Genomic DNA, 14,924 nt, shown 5'->3' with positions numbered 1-14,924 from the left:
GTGTACGTTGTGCCCGGTGCTATGCTCCTCTGGGGCTGTGTACGTTGTGCCCGGTGCTATACTCCACTAGGGCTGTGTACATTGTGCCCGGTGCTATGCTCCTCTGGGGCTGTGTACGATGTGCCCGGTGCTATGCTCCTCTGGGGCTGTGTACGTTGTGCCCGGTGCTATACTCCACTAGGGCTGTGTACATTGTGCCCGGTGCTATGCTCCTCTGGGGCTGTGTACGTTGTGCCCGGTGCTATGCTCCTCTGGGGCTGTGTACGTTGTGCCCGGTGCTATGCTCCTCTGGGGCTGTGTACGATGTGCCCGGTGCTATGCTCCTCTGGGGCTGTGTACGTAGTGCCCGGTGCTATGCTCCTCTGGGGCTGTGGACATTGTGCCCGGTGCTATGCTCCTCTGGGGCTGTGTACGTTGTGCCCGGTGCTATACTCCTCTGGGGCTGTGTACGTTGTGCCCGGTGCTATACTCCTCTGGGGCTGTGTACATTGTGCCCGGTGCTATACTCCTCTGGGGCTGTGTACATTGTGCCCGATGCTATACTCTTCTGGGGCTGTGTACGTTGTGCCCGGTGCTATACTCCTCTGGGGCTGTGTACGTTGTGCCCGGTGCTATACTCCTCTGGGGCTGTGTACGTTGTGCCTGGTGCTATACTCCTCTGGGGCTGTGTATGTTGTGCCCAGTACTATGCTTGTTTCTGTTTGCTGACTTCTTCCTGCTATAACCTTGTATTTCCTCAGTGGACTGTGTGCTCAGTGACTGGTCGGAGTGGAGTAACTGCAGCGTCAGCTGTGGCGGAGGAACATCAGAGAGGACGCGAACAGTCCTGGTTGCTGCGGATCCTGGTGGACGACCCTGCCCTGCAGCCCTGAGCCTCCACCGCACCTGTAACTCCCACAACTGCACCCCAGGTATGAGTGATGCTCCACAATGTCCCCCTCCGCTGTATCTGTGACATCTGGAGTACATGTACCTGGGGGGCAAAAGATGGTGTGACGATGGGGTGAAAGTGAGTCATGGCCCAGACACCTGGTATACAGTACAGAGAGGGGAGTGCGTACACAGAGGGGGGAGAGCGTACATAGACGGGAGAACGTGTATAGAAGGGACGGTGTATATAGAGGAGAAAGCGTATAGAAGGAAGAACGTATATTGTGGGGAGAGCGTATATAGAGGGAATAACGTATATAGACGGGAGAGCATATATAGAGGGTAGAGCGTGCATAGACGGGAGAGCGTGTATAGAGGGGACGGCGTATAGAGGGAAGAACGTATATTCTGGGGAGAGGGTATATAGAGGGAAGAAAGTATATAGAGCAGATAACATACATAGAGGGGAGAACATATATAGCAGGGAGAGCATGCATAGATGGGAGAGTGTATATAGAGGGGAGAGCGCATATAGAGGAGAGAGCGTACATAGAGGGGAGAGCGTACATAGAGGGGAGAATTTATATAGGGGAGAGCGTATAGAGATGATAGCGTACATAGAGGGGAGAACGTATATAGGTATATAGAGCGGAGAGCGTACATAGAGGTGAGAGCATACAGTATATAGAGGAGAAAACATACATAGAGGGGTGAGAGCATATAGAGGGTGGTGTTATGGACTGGCCTGGGTTGGAGTAGTGGTATTGCAACCATTAGTGTCAGAACCGGCAGGTAGCGTAGTCAAGAATAGTCAAAAGGTTGGTACGCAGGAGAAGCAATGTAGTTAAAGGATCAGCATGTAGCGTAGTCAGGAATAGCCATGGGTCAGTACACAGAAGCAGCAGTATAATCTTGGAATGAAGGAGCAGGTGAAAGAAAGCTTGACTAAAGACTGGTAGCTCAATAATTTTGCAAGGAAGAAAGTGCAATGCCAGGTTTAAATAGGGTGTACAATCAGGGTGGAGCCAATCAGGAACTCAGGGTGGAGACAATCAGAAAAAAGACAGGAACTAGCATCTGGGTTAGCACAGAACTGTCCAGCAAGATGAATAGCACAGAGGGAAGACCTGCAGTCTGGTGCACAAGAGCTGCTAGGTTTGAATCCTGACAGTACCAGGATGGCCTCTGGACATTTCAGGCGCTGGCGTCTCTGGTGAAAGGCTCTTGTAAGCCTGGTTGCATGGACATTGCCCTCTGGCTTCCAAGACTTATCTTCTTGGCGGTAATCCCTCCATTGCACCAAATATTGCAATCTTCCTCTAAACCTTCTGGAGTCTAGAATTTTATCTAGAATGTACTCTTCTTCACCATGGAAATTTTCTGGTGGAGGAGGGGGCTAAGTTCTTCCTGGAAACGAGTTCTCACTGAATGGTTTCCACAAAGACACATGGAATACAGGATGTATTTTCAGGCTGTTAGGAAATTTTAAACAGAAAGCAACTGGGTTAATTTGTACAGAAATTTGAAAAGGTCCTATGAATTTTTTGACTAAGTTTAGAAGACGGTATTTTTCTCTTCAGATTTTTTGTAGAAAGCCAAACTTTGTCACCAACCTGAAGGGTAGGAGGGGCTTTGTCATGTTTATCTGCTGCTTCTTTGTAATCTTCTTGGGCCTTTTGTAACATCTTAGTTAGTTCTTCCTGAGCTTTCCGCAACTTTGTAAGGCTAAGTACACACTTGCGTTTGGAAAGAATGCGGAGGGCTGCATCCTTCCTCCCTTAAGCCCCCCCTACTTCCGCACATTTTCTCTTAAGCTCCGCCTAGTTCCGCATGCGTCCTGCGTACCTATATTTAACATTGGGTACGCAGGGACATGCGTTGTATGTGGATGCGTCCGCATGTGGCGTTTTGACGTGCCCGCTGACCGTACGGGAACGCAACATGTTCCATTTCTGTGCTGTCGGCGGGCACGTCAAAACGCCGCATGCGGACACATCCACATACAACGCATGTCCCTGCATACCCAATGTTAAAGACAGGTACGCAGGACGCATGCGTAACTAGGCGGAGCTTAAGAGAAGATGTGTGGAAGTAGGCGGGGCATAAGGGAGGAAGTACGCAGCTCTCAGCACTCTTGCCTAACGCAAGTGTGTACCTGACCTAAGTCTGTTTGTAACAGCAGGAACCAAAGTATTCAATGGAAGATTAGGAATAAATCCCGGATGTAAGCCATAGTTAGCAAAAAATGGGTTTGGGATGTAGAACTGCGCTTGGAGAGCAAATTCTGCTGTTGGAAGATAATCCACCCAGTCATCCTGGAGATAAGAAATAAAACAGTGCAGGTATTGTTCGAGAGTTTGGTTAGTTCTTTCAGTCTGGCCATTGGATTGTGGGTGGAAGGCAGTAGACAAATTGACGGTAACTCCTAACGCTGTGCAGACGCTTTTCCAAAATCTTGATGTAAACTGAACACCTCTATCAGGAATGACATTGTCAGGAATTCCGTGCAGTCTGAAGACCTCTTTGACCACTAATTCTGCGGTTTGTTCAGCGGTAAGAATCCCTTTAGTCGTAGTCGGAATAAAATGGGCCATCTTTGTGAGCCGATCCATCACAACAAGGATAACAGCCATTTCTTTTGAGGGAGGAAGGTCCACGACAAAATCCATTGAGATTGAACCCCAAGACCTTGATGGAACTGGAAGAGGTTGAAGTAGTCCTAGAGGAGAAGATTGTGGCTTCTTGTTCCGTGCACATGTTAAACAGGAGGAAACATTTTCTCACATCTTTCCTACAATTAGGAAACCATGAAGAACGAAGTAGTAGTTCTTGTGTTTTCATTACTCCAGGATGTCCTACAAGTTTACAATTATGGACAAGTTTGAAGACTTCAAGTCAAGCAGATTCGGGGACATATATTTGGTGGTTCTGCATCCAAAACTTCTCCTTAAAAAAAAAAATCAGTGTTTTTAAAAGGGTGGTTAAGAAAAAAGTCAGTTTGGTATCCTCTTTAATCTTCGTTAGAAATTCTTCAGTGTCCAGTATACCTAAAAAAATTTTGGGACATAGAATGGTACAGCCAGTGCTACACGTCTCCTGAGGTCCAGGCTAAGTAAATATCCCGGACAGAGCATCAGCCTTGTCGTTTCTTGAACTAGGCCAATAAGAAATTATAAAATTAAACCTGAAGAAAAATAAGGCCCAACGTGCTTGTCTGGTAGACATCCTCTTAGCAGCTGTATGGATAAATTCTAAATTTTTGTGGTCGGAAAGAACAGTCACAGGATGCTTCGCCCTTTCCAAAAGATCTCTCCGTTCAGAGAAGGCAACTTTAATGGCTAACAGTTCCTTATTCCCAATGTCATAGTTCTTTTCTGCAGCTGACATGGTATGAGAAAGGAATGCACAAGGATGAAGCACCATCTTGTCCCCAACTCGTTGTGCTAAAACAGCTCCCACCACAGAGTCTGAAGCATCTACTTTGAGAGCAAAGGGCAGTTCAGGGTTCGGATGGACTAGTAATGGGGCGGAAGTAAAAAGTGTCATTAGTTTGTCAAAAGCCTCTCGTACCCCTGGAGACCAGAAAAACACTTTGGTTAAACTTTTTAATGAATCTGCTGTAGAAATTTGCGAATCCTCTAAAGTGCTGGACGTCTTTTACAGTAAATTTCTTTGGGTAGGCCAGTCAATTACCGCTCTGATTTTACTGGGATCCAAGCTCAGACCATCTGGGGAGATGGTGTATCCAAGAAATTGAGTCTTGGTTTGATTGAATTCATATTTTTTGAGTTTGATATAGAGATGGTTCTCCTGTAGACTTTCCAGGACTAACTGGACATGTCTGCGATGCTCCTCCAAGGAATCTGAAAATATAAGAATGTCATTGAGATAAACAACATCACTGAGACTCCACCATGCTTCACTGTGGACATTACGAAGCCCCCACCATGCTTCACTGCAGATATCACTGAGACTCCAATGTGCTTTAGTGTAGACATCACCGATCCCCAACGTGCTTCAGTGTAGACATGTAAGGTGCCAGAGAGCGGTAGCCATGGTCAAGCTGCTGCTCCATGACTCCCTGGTTCTTTACATGAAAATCGTGTCCGAGTCCCAGTCTGCTGTTATGTGTGGGGTGTGTCACTCTCACTTGCAGGCAGCAGGCCTCAGCTGTCTCCATGTCTTCGGTTACAGGAAACCCCACACACAGTTCAGGGGACATCCAGTTAGTTTTAATACTCAAAAGTTTACTGGAGAGTTCAAGTGCATCAGATTGTATCACACAGTACTGGGCACCGCTCCCTCCATTTTTTGTTTCCTTATCGTAGTACATTTCCCGCTTTACTTTATGTGCTTCCTGAACTATTCCTACATCCAGTGATCCTGTCAGTCTCAGGGATTTCACGTTCAGTCCCATATTATATTCAAGGTCCGATACCTATTCCTGGCGCAGTTCCATGTCCATCTTCCTCTCTACGGAAGGGGTTCAGGTGCCCTCTGTAACGCGAGTCACTATTGTAAATATTAGTCCCAGAGGTGGAGAGAAGGACTACAATAACAGATAGTAATAATATATCATAGAATCGTAGAGTTGGAAGGGGGACCTCCTGGGCCATCTGGTCCAACCCCCTGCTCAAAGCAGGATTCGCTAAATCATCCCAGTCAGATGTCTGTCCAGCCTCTGTTTGAAGACTTCCATTGAAGGAGAACTCACCTCCTCTCGTGGCAGCTTGTTCCACTCATTGATCACTCTGTCAAAAAGTTTTTTCTAATATCTAATCTGTGTCTCCTCCCATTCAGTTTCATCCCATTGCTTCTAGTCTTTCCTTGTGCAAATGAGAATAAAGTTGATCCTTCTACAATGTGACAGCCCTTTAGATATTTGTAGACAGCTATTAAGTCTCCTCTCAGTCTTCTCTTCTGCAAACTAAACATTCCCAAATCCTGCAACCTTTCCTCATAAGACAGGGTTTGCAGACCGGTCACCATTCAGGTCGCTCTTTTCTGAACTTGCTCCAGTTTGTTGATGTCTTTTTTAAAATGTGGCGCCCAAAACTGGACACAGTATATACTACTTACTGAATAAGTAACGGGAGGTCAAACAATCCGAGATCAGGTCCAGGAAATGGCGTAGTACAACAAGGGGTAGTCAGAGACGACATCCAATTCACGAGCCGAGGTCAGGAAAACCAGAGACAAAACAGTTTACATAGAGCAGACACCAGAGAAGTCAGGTCACAGGCAAAGAGTCTAAGTCCGGGAAGGGAATAAAGTCAGGCTGGGTCAGGCTCAGAGCACAGAGGGATCAGTCTTACACAGGCAGCAGCAAGTGTACGATTGACACTGGGTGGAGGAGTTATCATGCTTAAGTAGAAGACTAATCAAGGGAAGTGAACACAGATGATTGCAGCACAGACCCAGCACAACCAAAACAGCCTGACAGCCTCCACACAATAGTAACAGCAGACCAGAACAGTGTGGAGATCGTGATACTCTCCATAGCACCTGTTTTGGAAACTTAGGCTCCGAACGTTGCAGGAATGTCTGCAGGGAGTATGGGCCTCATACATCCCAGAACAATATGTACTTCTCGTGCTATCAACCCATCTTGAACATCACCTTGTCCCTTAGCAAACTATCTCTCAACATCTCACTATCAGAAAGTTTTCTACTAGCCATAAACCCCTCCCATCATGTGCTAGTCCCAAACATCTAACTGTGACATATACTATGCAGATCACCTATGCTCTCATAAGGCCTATCACTATCTGTTCTTACATTACCACTTCACAACACATGTAAAGCGGCATGACACTGTACAAATGATGCGGTTGTTGTCTTCAGGGGCAGTAACATGACAGTTCAGTCCATACCCTTACACCACTGAGCCCCCACCGTGCTTCACTGTAAACATCACCAAGCCCCAGCCATACTGCACTGTAAGCATCATCATGCCCCTGCCATGCTTCACTGTGTGCATAATCAAGGCCCAATGGCGATTCACTGTCGGCATCACTAAGCCCCTGCCATCCTGCAGTTAGGCTTCACCGATCCCCCGCCATGCTTCAGTGTAGGTATCACCAAGCCCCATCTATGTTTCACTGTATTCATTATCAAACCCGTTTTGCTTCACTGTAGGCATCACCAAGTCCCCACTGTGCTTCACTGTAGGCATCATCGAGCCGCTGCCATGCTTCATTGTAGACATGGTGTTCTTTTCAGCTGATACATCATTCTTCCTCTTCAAGACACCCCTGATCTATAATCTTAAAATGTTCCAGTTTTGCTCCATCGCGTTTTTAAACAGAATCACATAATTTCTATGGAGCACATTGGAGATGACTTTTCTTATGATTTGAACCAGTTGGGGTGATGTCTTAGTGTGCAGACATGGAGACTTTAAGTGTTTATCATGCTCCCTCCGGTGCAAACTGTAACCTCAGCGCCCATGGCCACATGTTATAATCCACACCATCTATAAACAGAGAGCTGGTGAGGGAACACTTAACTAATTTATATGAATTGAAATCTCCTGGTCCAGATGGATTACATCCTAGGGAACTGAAAGAGATAGCAGAGGAAATTAAAGAACCACTAGCCAGAATCTCTGTAATTTCCCAGAGAACAGGAGAAGTCCCAGAAGATTGGAGAAAAGTAAATGTCCCTATATTCAAAAAAGTAAAGATAACGGATTCTCTTCAAGAATCTGGTTGCAGACGGTCATGGCTTTCTCTTACTGCCACATCCAGGTAGTGCAGTCCGTTAGTTTCCTCTTTCTTCCAGTGTCGCCGGTGACAGCTTCTTCTTTCTGCCTCATCCAGGTAGCTTAGAGTAGCCAGTGACAGTATCTGTTGTAGCAGAGCCAGGTAGGACAGGATTAAGTTCTTGATCTGCAGGATATGATCAGATGCACCTGTCTACCTTTTTGAGAGTTTGGTGGAACATATGAGTTTTGCACAAAAAAGTCTAAAGAAAAAAGTCAGATAAAAGTTAAGAGGAAAAATCATGAGTCGCAGGCGCCATTTTGAAGAATTCGGTATATAAATTGGCAACAAATACCACAAGCCAGAAAAGCTGAAAAATTACTTTAAAAAACCTGCAAACGATGAGACGGCCTTTTGTTTTGCCCACCAAATTCCTGTTTCGTATGCACTTGTCTGAAACTAGCTCCACGATGAAATTATGTTCTTTCCACTTATGGATTATGGCTCCGACAGCACTCATTGGAAATTTTGGTAGTTTAGACATTTTTCTGTAAGCAATGCCATCAGAATGTTTTACATCAATAAGGTTATGAATGTCTTGAGATTGCTCACTGATGTTACCCATCATGCAATGTTTCTTGTGTTGCACCTTGGTATCTAGACTCCTTTTTATCGGTCATCAGTTGGACCAGCTGATGTTACTGGTCACTAAGTGACAAGATTACTTTGCAATTACTGATAGATCTCAGACGGTGTCAGGACTTTCCGGGACTTTTTGCTCCTCTCTCTTCATGCATTCAATACTTTTCCTGGTATCATTTATCATTATTACACATAATTTATGGACATCTCTGGTGACTTCTTTCCTGTGTGGATTGGATGGCTGTTGCCGACATCTGGGAAGAATTTCATGACAATAGCTCCTTTACAAATAGATTTATTAGAAACCTGGTGACGTGTTGAATACTTATACTTAACCTTCTGTATATAGTGTATAGTATATACTATCTCCCCTCCCCAAGATTGCAGTGGATATTTGCTGTGCAGTATATATACCGTATGTGTGCATTTATTCTTTATATATGTTTTCTCCTGCAGGTCAATATATAGTGCAGTGTTTGTATGTATATGTGTGTGTGTATATATATATATATATACATACACACTGCCCAAAACAATTAAAGGGAACACTTAAACAACACAATATAACTCCAAGTGAATCAAACTTCTGTGAAATCAAACTGTCCACTTAGGAAGCAACACTGATTGACAATCAATTTCACATGCTGCTGTGCAAATGGAATAGACAACAGTTGAAAATTATTGGCAATTATCAAGACACCCTCAATAAAGGAGTGGTTCTGCAGGTGGGCACCACAGACCACATCTCAGTACCAATGCTTTCTGGCTGATGTTTTGGTCACTTATGAATGCTGGCTGTGCTTTCACACTCGTGGTAGCATGAGACTGACTCTACAACCCACACAAGTGGCTCAGGTAGTGCAGCTCATCCAGGATGGCACATCAATGCGAGCTGTGGAAAGAAGGTTTGCTGTGTCTGTCAGAGTAGTGTCCAGAGGCTGGAGGTGCTACCAGGAGGCGTGTAGGGGGCTGTAGGAGGGCAACAACCCAGCGGCAGGACCGCTACCTCAGCCTTTGTGCAAGGAGGAGCAGGAGGAGCACTGCCAGAGCCCTGCAAAATGACCTTCAGCAGGCCACAAATGTGCATGTGAAAATGAGGATGAGTGACCTCATGGAGATCAACATCCAACACTGCGGAGACACGATCACATGTTTCTCAACGCAGTGATTCTAGAGCAATGCCCCCATCCCTTATGGGAAATATGCAAAAACATGTAAATCAATCAGCCGCGGAGACACCATCACATGTTTCTCAACGCAAGCAATGACTAGCCAGGTCTTTCACCGGGAAGGAACAACCACGGGAAGGGCAGTCTCCAATGAAGGAAACCACCTATGCCAAAACATGGTATCCATCCACAGACAGCTGTTTCGGGGTATTTGCCCCTCATCAGTGTGGAGTAGGAAACTGGCTAGTAGGAGCAATGCCTAGTAAAAGACTGCGAAAATGAGGATGAGTGACCTCATGGAGATCAACATCCAACACTGCGGAGACACCATCACATGTTTCTCAACGCAGTGATTCTAGAGCAATGCCCCCATCCCTTATGGGAAATATGCAAAAACATGTAAATCAATCAGTCGCGGAGACACCATCACATGTTTCTCAACGCAAGCAATGACTAGCCAGGTCTTTCACCGGGAAGGAACAACCACGGGAAGGGCAGTCTCCAATGAAGGAAACCACCTATGCCAAAACATGGTATCCATCCACAGACAGCTGTTTCGGGGTATTGCCCCTCATCAGTGTGGAGTAGTATGTGTCTGCACAAACGGTTAGAAACCGACTCCATGAAGATGGTCTGAGTGCCCGACGTCCACAGATGGGGGTTGTGCTCACAGCCCAACACCGTGCAGGACGCTTGGCATTTGCCACAGAACACCAGGATTGGCAAATTCACCACTGGCGCCCTGTGCTTTATACAGATGAAAGCAGATTCACACTGAGCACATGTGACAGACATGGCAGAGTCTGGGGACGCTGTGGAGAGCGATCTACTGCCTGCAACATCCTTCAGCATGACCGGTTTGGCAGTGGGTCAGTAATGGTGTGGGGTGGCATTTCTTTGGAGGGCTGCACGGTGTTGGGAGTGAGCTCAACCCCCATCTGTGGACTTCGAGCACTCAGACCATCCTCATTGAGTCGGTTTCAGTTTGTGCAGACACATGCACATTTGTGGCCTGCTGGAGGTCATTTTCCAGGGCTGACATAGAATCATAGAATCGTAGAGTTGGAAGGGACCTCCTGGGCCATCTGGTCCAACCCCCTGCTCAAAGCAGGACTCGCTAAATCATCTCAGTCAGATGTCTGTCCAGCCTCTGTTTGAAGACTTCCATTGCAGGAGAACTCACCACTTCTCGTGGCAGCCTGTTCCACTCATTGATCACTCTAACTGTCAAAAAGTTTTTTCTAATATCTAATCTGTGTCTCCTCCCATTCAGTTTCATCCCATTGCTTCTAGTCTTTCCTTGTGCAAATGAGAATAAAGTTGATCCTTCTACAATGTGACAGCCCTTTAGATATTTGTAGACAGCTATTAAGTCTCCTCTCAGTCTTCTCTTTTGCAAACTAAACAATCCCAAATCCTGCAACCTTTCTTCATAAGACAGGGTTTGCAGACCGGTCACCATTCTGGTTGCTCTTTTCTGAACTTGCTCCAGTTTGTTGATGTCTTTTTTAAAATGTGGTGCCCAAAACTGGACACAATATTCCAGATGAGGTCTGACCAAAGAGGAGTAGAGGGAAATAATGACTTCACGTGATCTAGACTGTATGCTTCTGTTAATACATCCTAGAATTGCATTTGCCTTTTTTGCTGCTGCATCACACTGTTGACTCATATTCAGTCTGTGATCTATTAGTATACCCAAGTCTTTTTCACATGTGCTGTTGCTTAGCCCTATTCCTCCCATTCTGTGTATGCTTTTTTCATTTTTATTGCCCAGATGTAGTACTTTGCATTTTTCCCTGTTAAAAACCATTCTGTTAGTTGCTGCCCACTTCTCCAGGTTATTTATATCTTTTTGAATCCTCTCTCTCTCTTCTCTAGTTGGAGGTCCCTTCCAACTCTACGATTCTATGATTCTATACAGAGGCTGGACAGACATCTGACTGGGATGATTTAGCGAATCCTGCTTTGAGCAGGGGGTTGGACCAGATGGCCCAGGAGGTCCCTTCCAACTCTACGATTCTATGATTCTATGATTCTAGTATTAGCTATCCCTCCTAGCTTTGTGTCATCAGCAAATTTAATCAGTTTACCCTCAATTCCTTCATCTAAATCGTTGATAAAGATGTTGAACAATACAGGGCCCAGGACAGAGCCCTGTGGTACCCCACTTGAGACATTCTTCCAACTGGATGTGCAGCCATTTACAACCACTCTCTGGGTCCGATCACTAAGCCAGTTATGAATCCACCTAACAGTTGCCTTGTCCATTCCATACTTAGTCATTTTTTCAATAAGGATTGTATGAGAGACTTTGTCAAATGCTTTGCTGAAGTCAAGATATACTATATCTACAGCATTTCCTTGATCCACCCAATCAGTGATTCCGTCATAGAAGGAAATTAAGTCAGTCTGACATGACTTATTAGTTACAAACCCATGCTGACTCTGTTTAATCACTTCATTCTTATCCAGGTACTGACATACATGTTGTTTAATAATTTGTTCAAAGATCTTTCCTGGTATAGAAGTCAGACTCACCGGCCTATAGTTGCCTGGGTCCACCTTCTTCCCCTTTTTGAAGATAGGAACATTTGTTCTTCTCCAGTCTTCTGGGACTTCTCCTGTTCTCCAAGAATTTTCAAAGATTATGGAGAGGGGTTCAAAAATTTCTTCTGCTATCTCCTTCAGTACTGTGGGGTGTAATTCATCTGGACCTGGAGACTTGAATTCATTTAGGTTAGCTAAGTGTTTCCTCACTATCTTTCTGTTTATAGATATCCTGGATTCTTCTATTCCCTTAATAGGACAGTGAAGAACAGTTGGTGTTACAATTCCTTTCTGAGAGAAAACAGATGCAAAATAGGAACTTAAAAGTTCGGCCTTCTCAACATCCTGTCTTACCATTTCATCATTTTCATCCTGTAAAAATCCTATAGCATCTTTGACTTTTCTTTTACTTTTGACATATCCCCAAAATCCTTTATTATTGCTTTTGACATCTCTTGCAAGCCTCAGTTCATTGTCAGCTTTAGTTAATCTGATTTGTGCCCTGCAGGTTCTGCAGACAGCATTATATTCTTCTTTAGATATGCCTCCCTCTTTCCATTTTATAAACATTTTTTTCTTCCTTTTTAGCATGTGCTTAAGTTCTGTGTTCATCCATCCTGGTTTCCTTAAATGCTTCCTATTCTTCCCTCTTTTCGGAATTGTTAACAACTGTGCTTTGAGAATTTCATTTTTCAAGATTTCCCATCCTTCCTGGACATTTTTGTCTTTAAGGATATCCAGCCATTGGATCCCTCCAATTCTCTTTCTGAATCCCTTAAAATCTGCCTTTCTGAAATCTAACCTTGACGTCTGAGTCTTCACAGGTCTTCCGCCTCTAGTTATCCAAAATTCTAAAATAGCATGGTCGCTACCTCCTAGGGTCCCAGCCACTTTTACCTCCTCAACCATTTCCTCCCTGTTTATAAGGATTAGATCCAAGGTAGCAGTTCCCCTTGTTTTCTCCCCTACCTTTTGGAAGATAAAGTTGTCAGCAAGAGAGGATAAGAATTTCCTTGACCTGTTAGTTTTGCCTGAGACAGATTCCCAACAAATGTCAGGACAGTTGAAATCTCCCATGACAACTATGTCATTGCACAAAGGTGGAGGTAGTGGTCCTGCTGCTGGGTTGTTGCCCACCTACGGCCCACTCCACGTCTCCTGGTAGCACCTCCAGCCTCTGGACACTACTCTGACAGACACAGTAAACCTTCTTTCCACAGCTCGCATTGATGTGCCATCCTGGATGAGCTGCACTACCTGAGCCACTTGTGTGGGTTGTAGTGTCCGTCTCATGCTACCACGAGTGTGAAAGCACAACGAACATTCAAAAGTGACCAAAACATCAGCCAGAAAGCATTGGTTCTGAGATGTGGTCTGTGGTCCCCACCTGCTGAACCACTCCTTTATTGAGGGTGTCTTGATAATTGCCAATAATTTCCATCTGTTGTCTATTCCATTTGCAGAACAGCATGTGACATTGATTGTCAATCAGTGTTGCTTCCTAAGTGGACAGGAGCTTCAGACACAGAAGGGTTTTTATTTGTCATCCTTTCTTTTACAGCATTGTCTTTGCACTTTGTTTTCTTCCCTGTGACTTTTGCTCCCATCTGTGAGTGTATATAATGATCTATTTGTCCTTTGTGTATAACCCTCCCCCCCAGGCTGCCCTGGCGATCAGCTCTTCAGCACTTGTGCCAGTTCTTGTCCCCGGACCTGTGCCGACCTCCGACCCGAGAGCCTGTGTATCAGTGATGCCTGTGAGCCCGGCTGCTCCTGTCCCCCAGGAAAGGTGGGAGAAGAGGATATGGGGGCTCTGGAGTATATAGGTGTATATACAGTGGCATGTAAAAGTCTGTGTACCCCTGGGAAAAATTACTGTTATTGTGAAGATGAAATGATCTAAAAGGCCTAAAGTTACAGATGACACATTAACCCCTTAGTGACCGGGCCAATCTTTACAATTCTGACCACTGTCCCTTTATGAGGTGATAACTCTGGAGCTTCCATGGATCCCGGTGATCCTGACATTATTTTCTCGTGACATATTGTACTTCATGATAGTGGTAACATTTCTTCGATATGACTTGTGTTTATTTATGAAAAAAAAAACGGAAATATGGCAAAAATTTTGAAAATTTTGCAATTTTCAAACTTTTTATTTTTGGACACTTAAATCTGAGTCATATTACACTAACTTTAGCCCAACCCGAACCCTAATGGAAAAATGGAAAAAAAAAATATTTTATTATTTTTAACTAAGTAAGGGGGTGATAAAGAGGGGTACTTTACCTAAAATAAAAAAAAAAAATTAAATGTGATATGAGGAGACAAATATAATAAAGTATAAAAATGAGGATGACAAGGACCACTGAATTGAATAAAATACCAATAACAAAAAGGAATTAATTTTCTTAATATCTTTCCACAAGGTGTTGCCATTTATAAACTCTGCACCACTGTGTAAGCCCCTCATAAGTGTAACAAGAGTCAGTGATAAGCGGTCATAGAGGAGCGCTTAGGAAGCAACCCAGGGGCAGACAAATATGTCAGGTCTCCACCGCAGCTCCAGCCGAAAACCTCCAATGGAGGATAGGAGCAATGAGAAAATGGAAACGGTCTTAGGAGCGCAGGAAAGAGACTCAGACGAGAGATGGGGTTAAACCACAGCGTGTTTCAATGGAGGATCCGTCTTCATCAGGTGGAAGAAGACTCTTCCATAAAGGCCATTTTTGAGCAGGTGTCTCTGAACAGTAGAACAATAGTACCTGTAACAGGAGTGGTGGAACCACTGTGCCATGGTCCTAGGAGAGCTTGGAGAGGCGTAACTCGGTGCATACCTGACTCCTTTCTACAACCCACGACGGTGGGGTTAGACTTGGCTCCAGATGGACACTAGGTGCTACTATCATGATCCATGACGGGGTTTCGCTTTGGCCCGTCCTGATCAGACTGGGGATTAATTGTTCCGCCTCTCCCTGGCAGAGGGCGG

The 14,924-nt window shown here is 44.9% G+C and overlaps 1 protein-coding gene across 1 annotated transcript in view; it reads left to right on the top strand.

The window, feature by feature from the left end:
• The window catches only part of LOC141054879 (SCO-spondin-like), a 463,576-nt gene that overhangs the window by 420,718 nt on the left and 27,934 nt on the right, over nt 1-14,924 (top strand). The window contains exons 108-109 of the mRNA XM_073551763.1: nt 741-911; nt 13,597-13,724. Of these exons, the coding sequence (XP_073407864.1) occupies nt 741-911; nt 13,597-13,724 (299 nt within the window). The remainder of the gene's footprint in view (nt 1-740; nt 912-13,596; nt 13,725-14,924) is intronic.

This window comes from Dendrobates tinctorius, unplaced genomic scaffold, assembly GCF_039654945.1.
Source record: "Dendrobates tinctorius isolate UK_male_01 unplaced genomic scaffold, ASM3965494v1 ptg000179l, whole genome shotgun sequence".
NCBI lineage: Eukaryota > Metazoa > Chordata > Amphibia > Anura > Dendrobatidae > Dendrobates > Dendrobates tinctorius.
The sequence above is the reverse complement of the archived record's forward strand: the minus strand, read 5'-3'. Positions and strand labels throughout refer to the sequence as shown.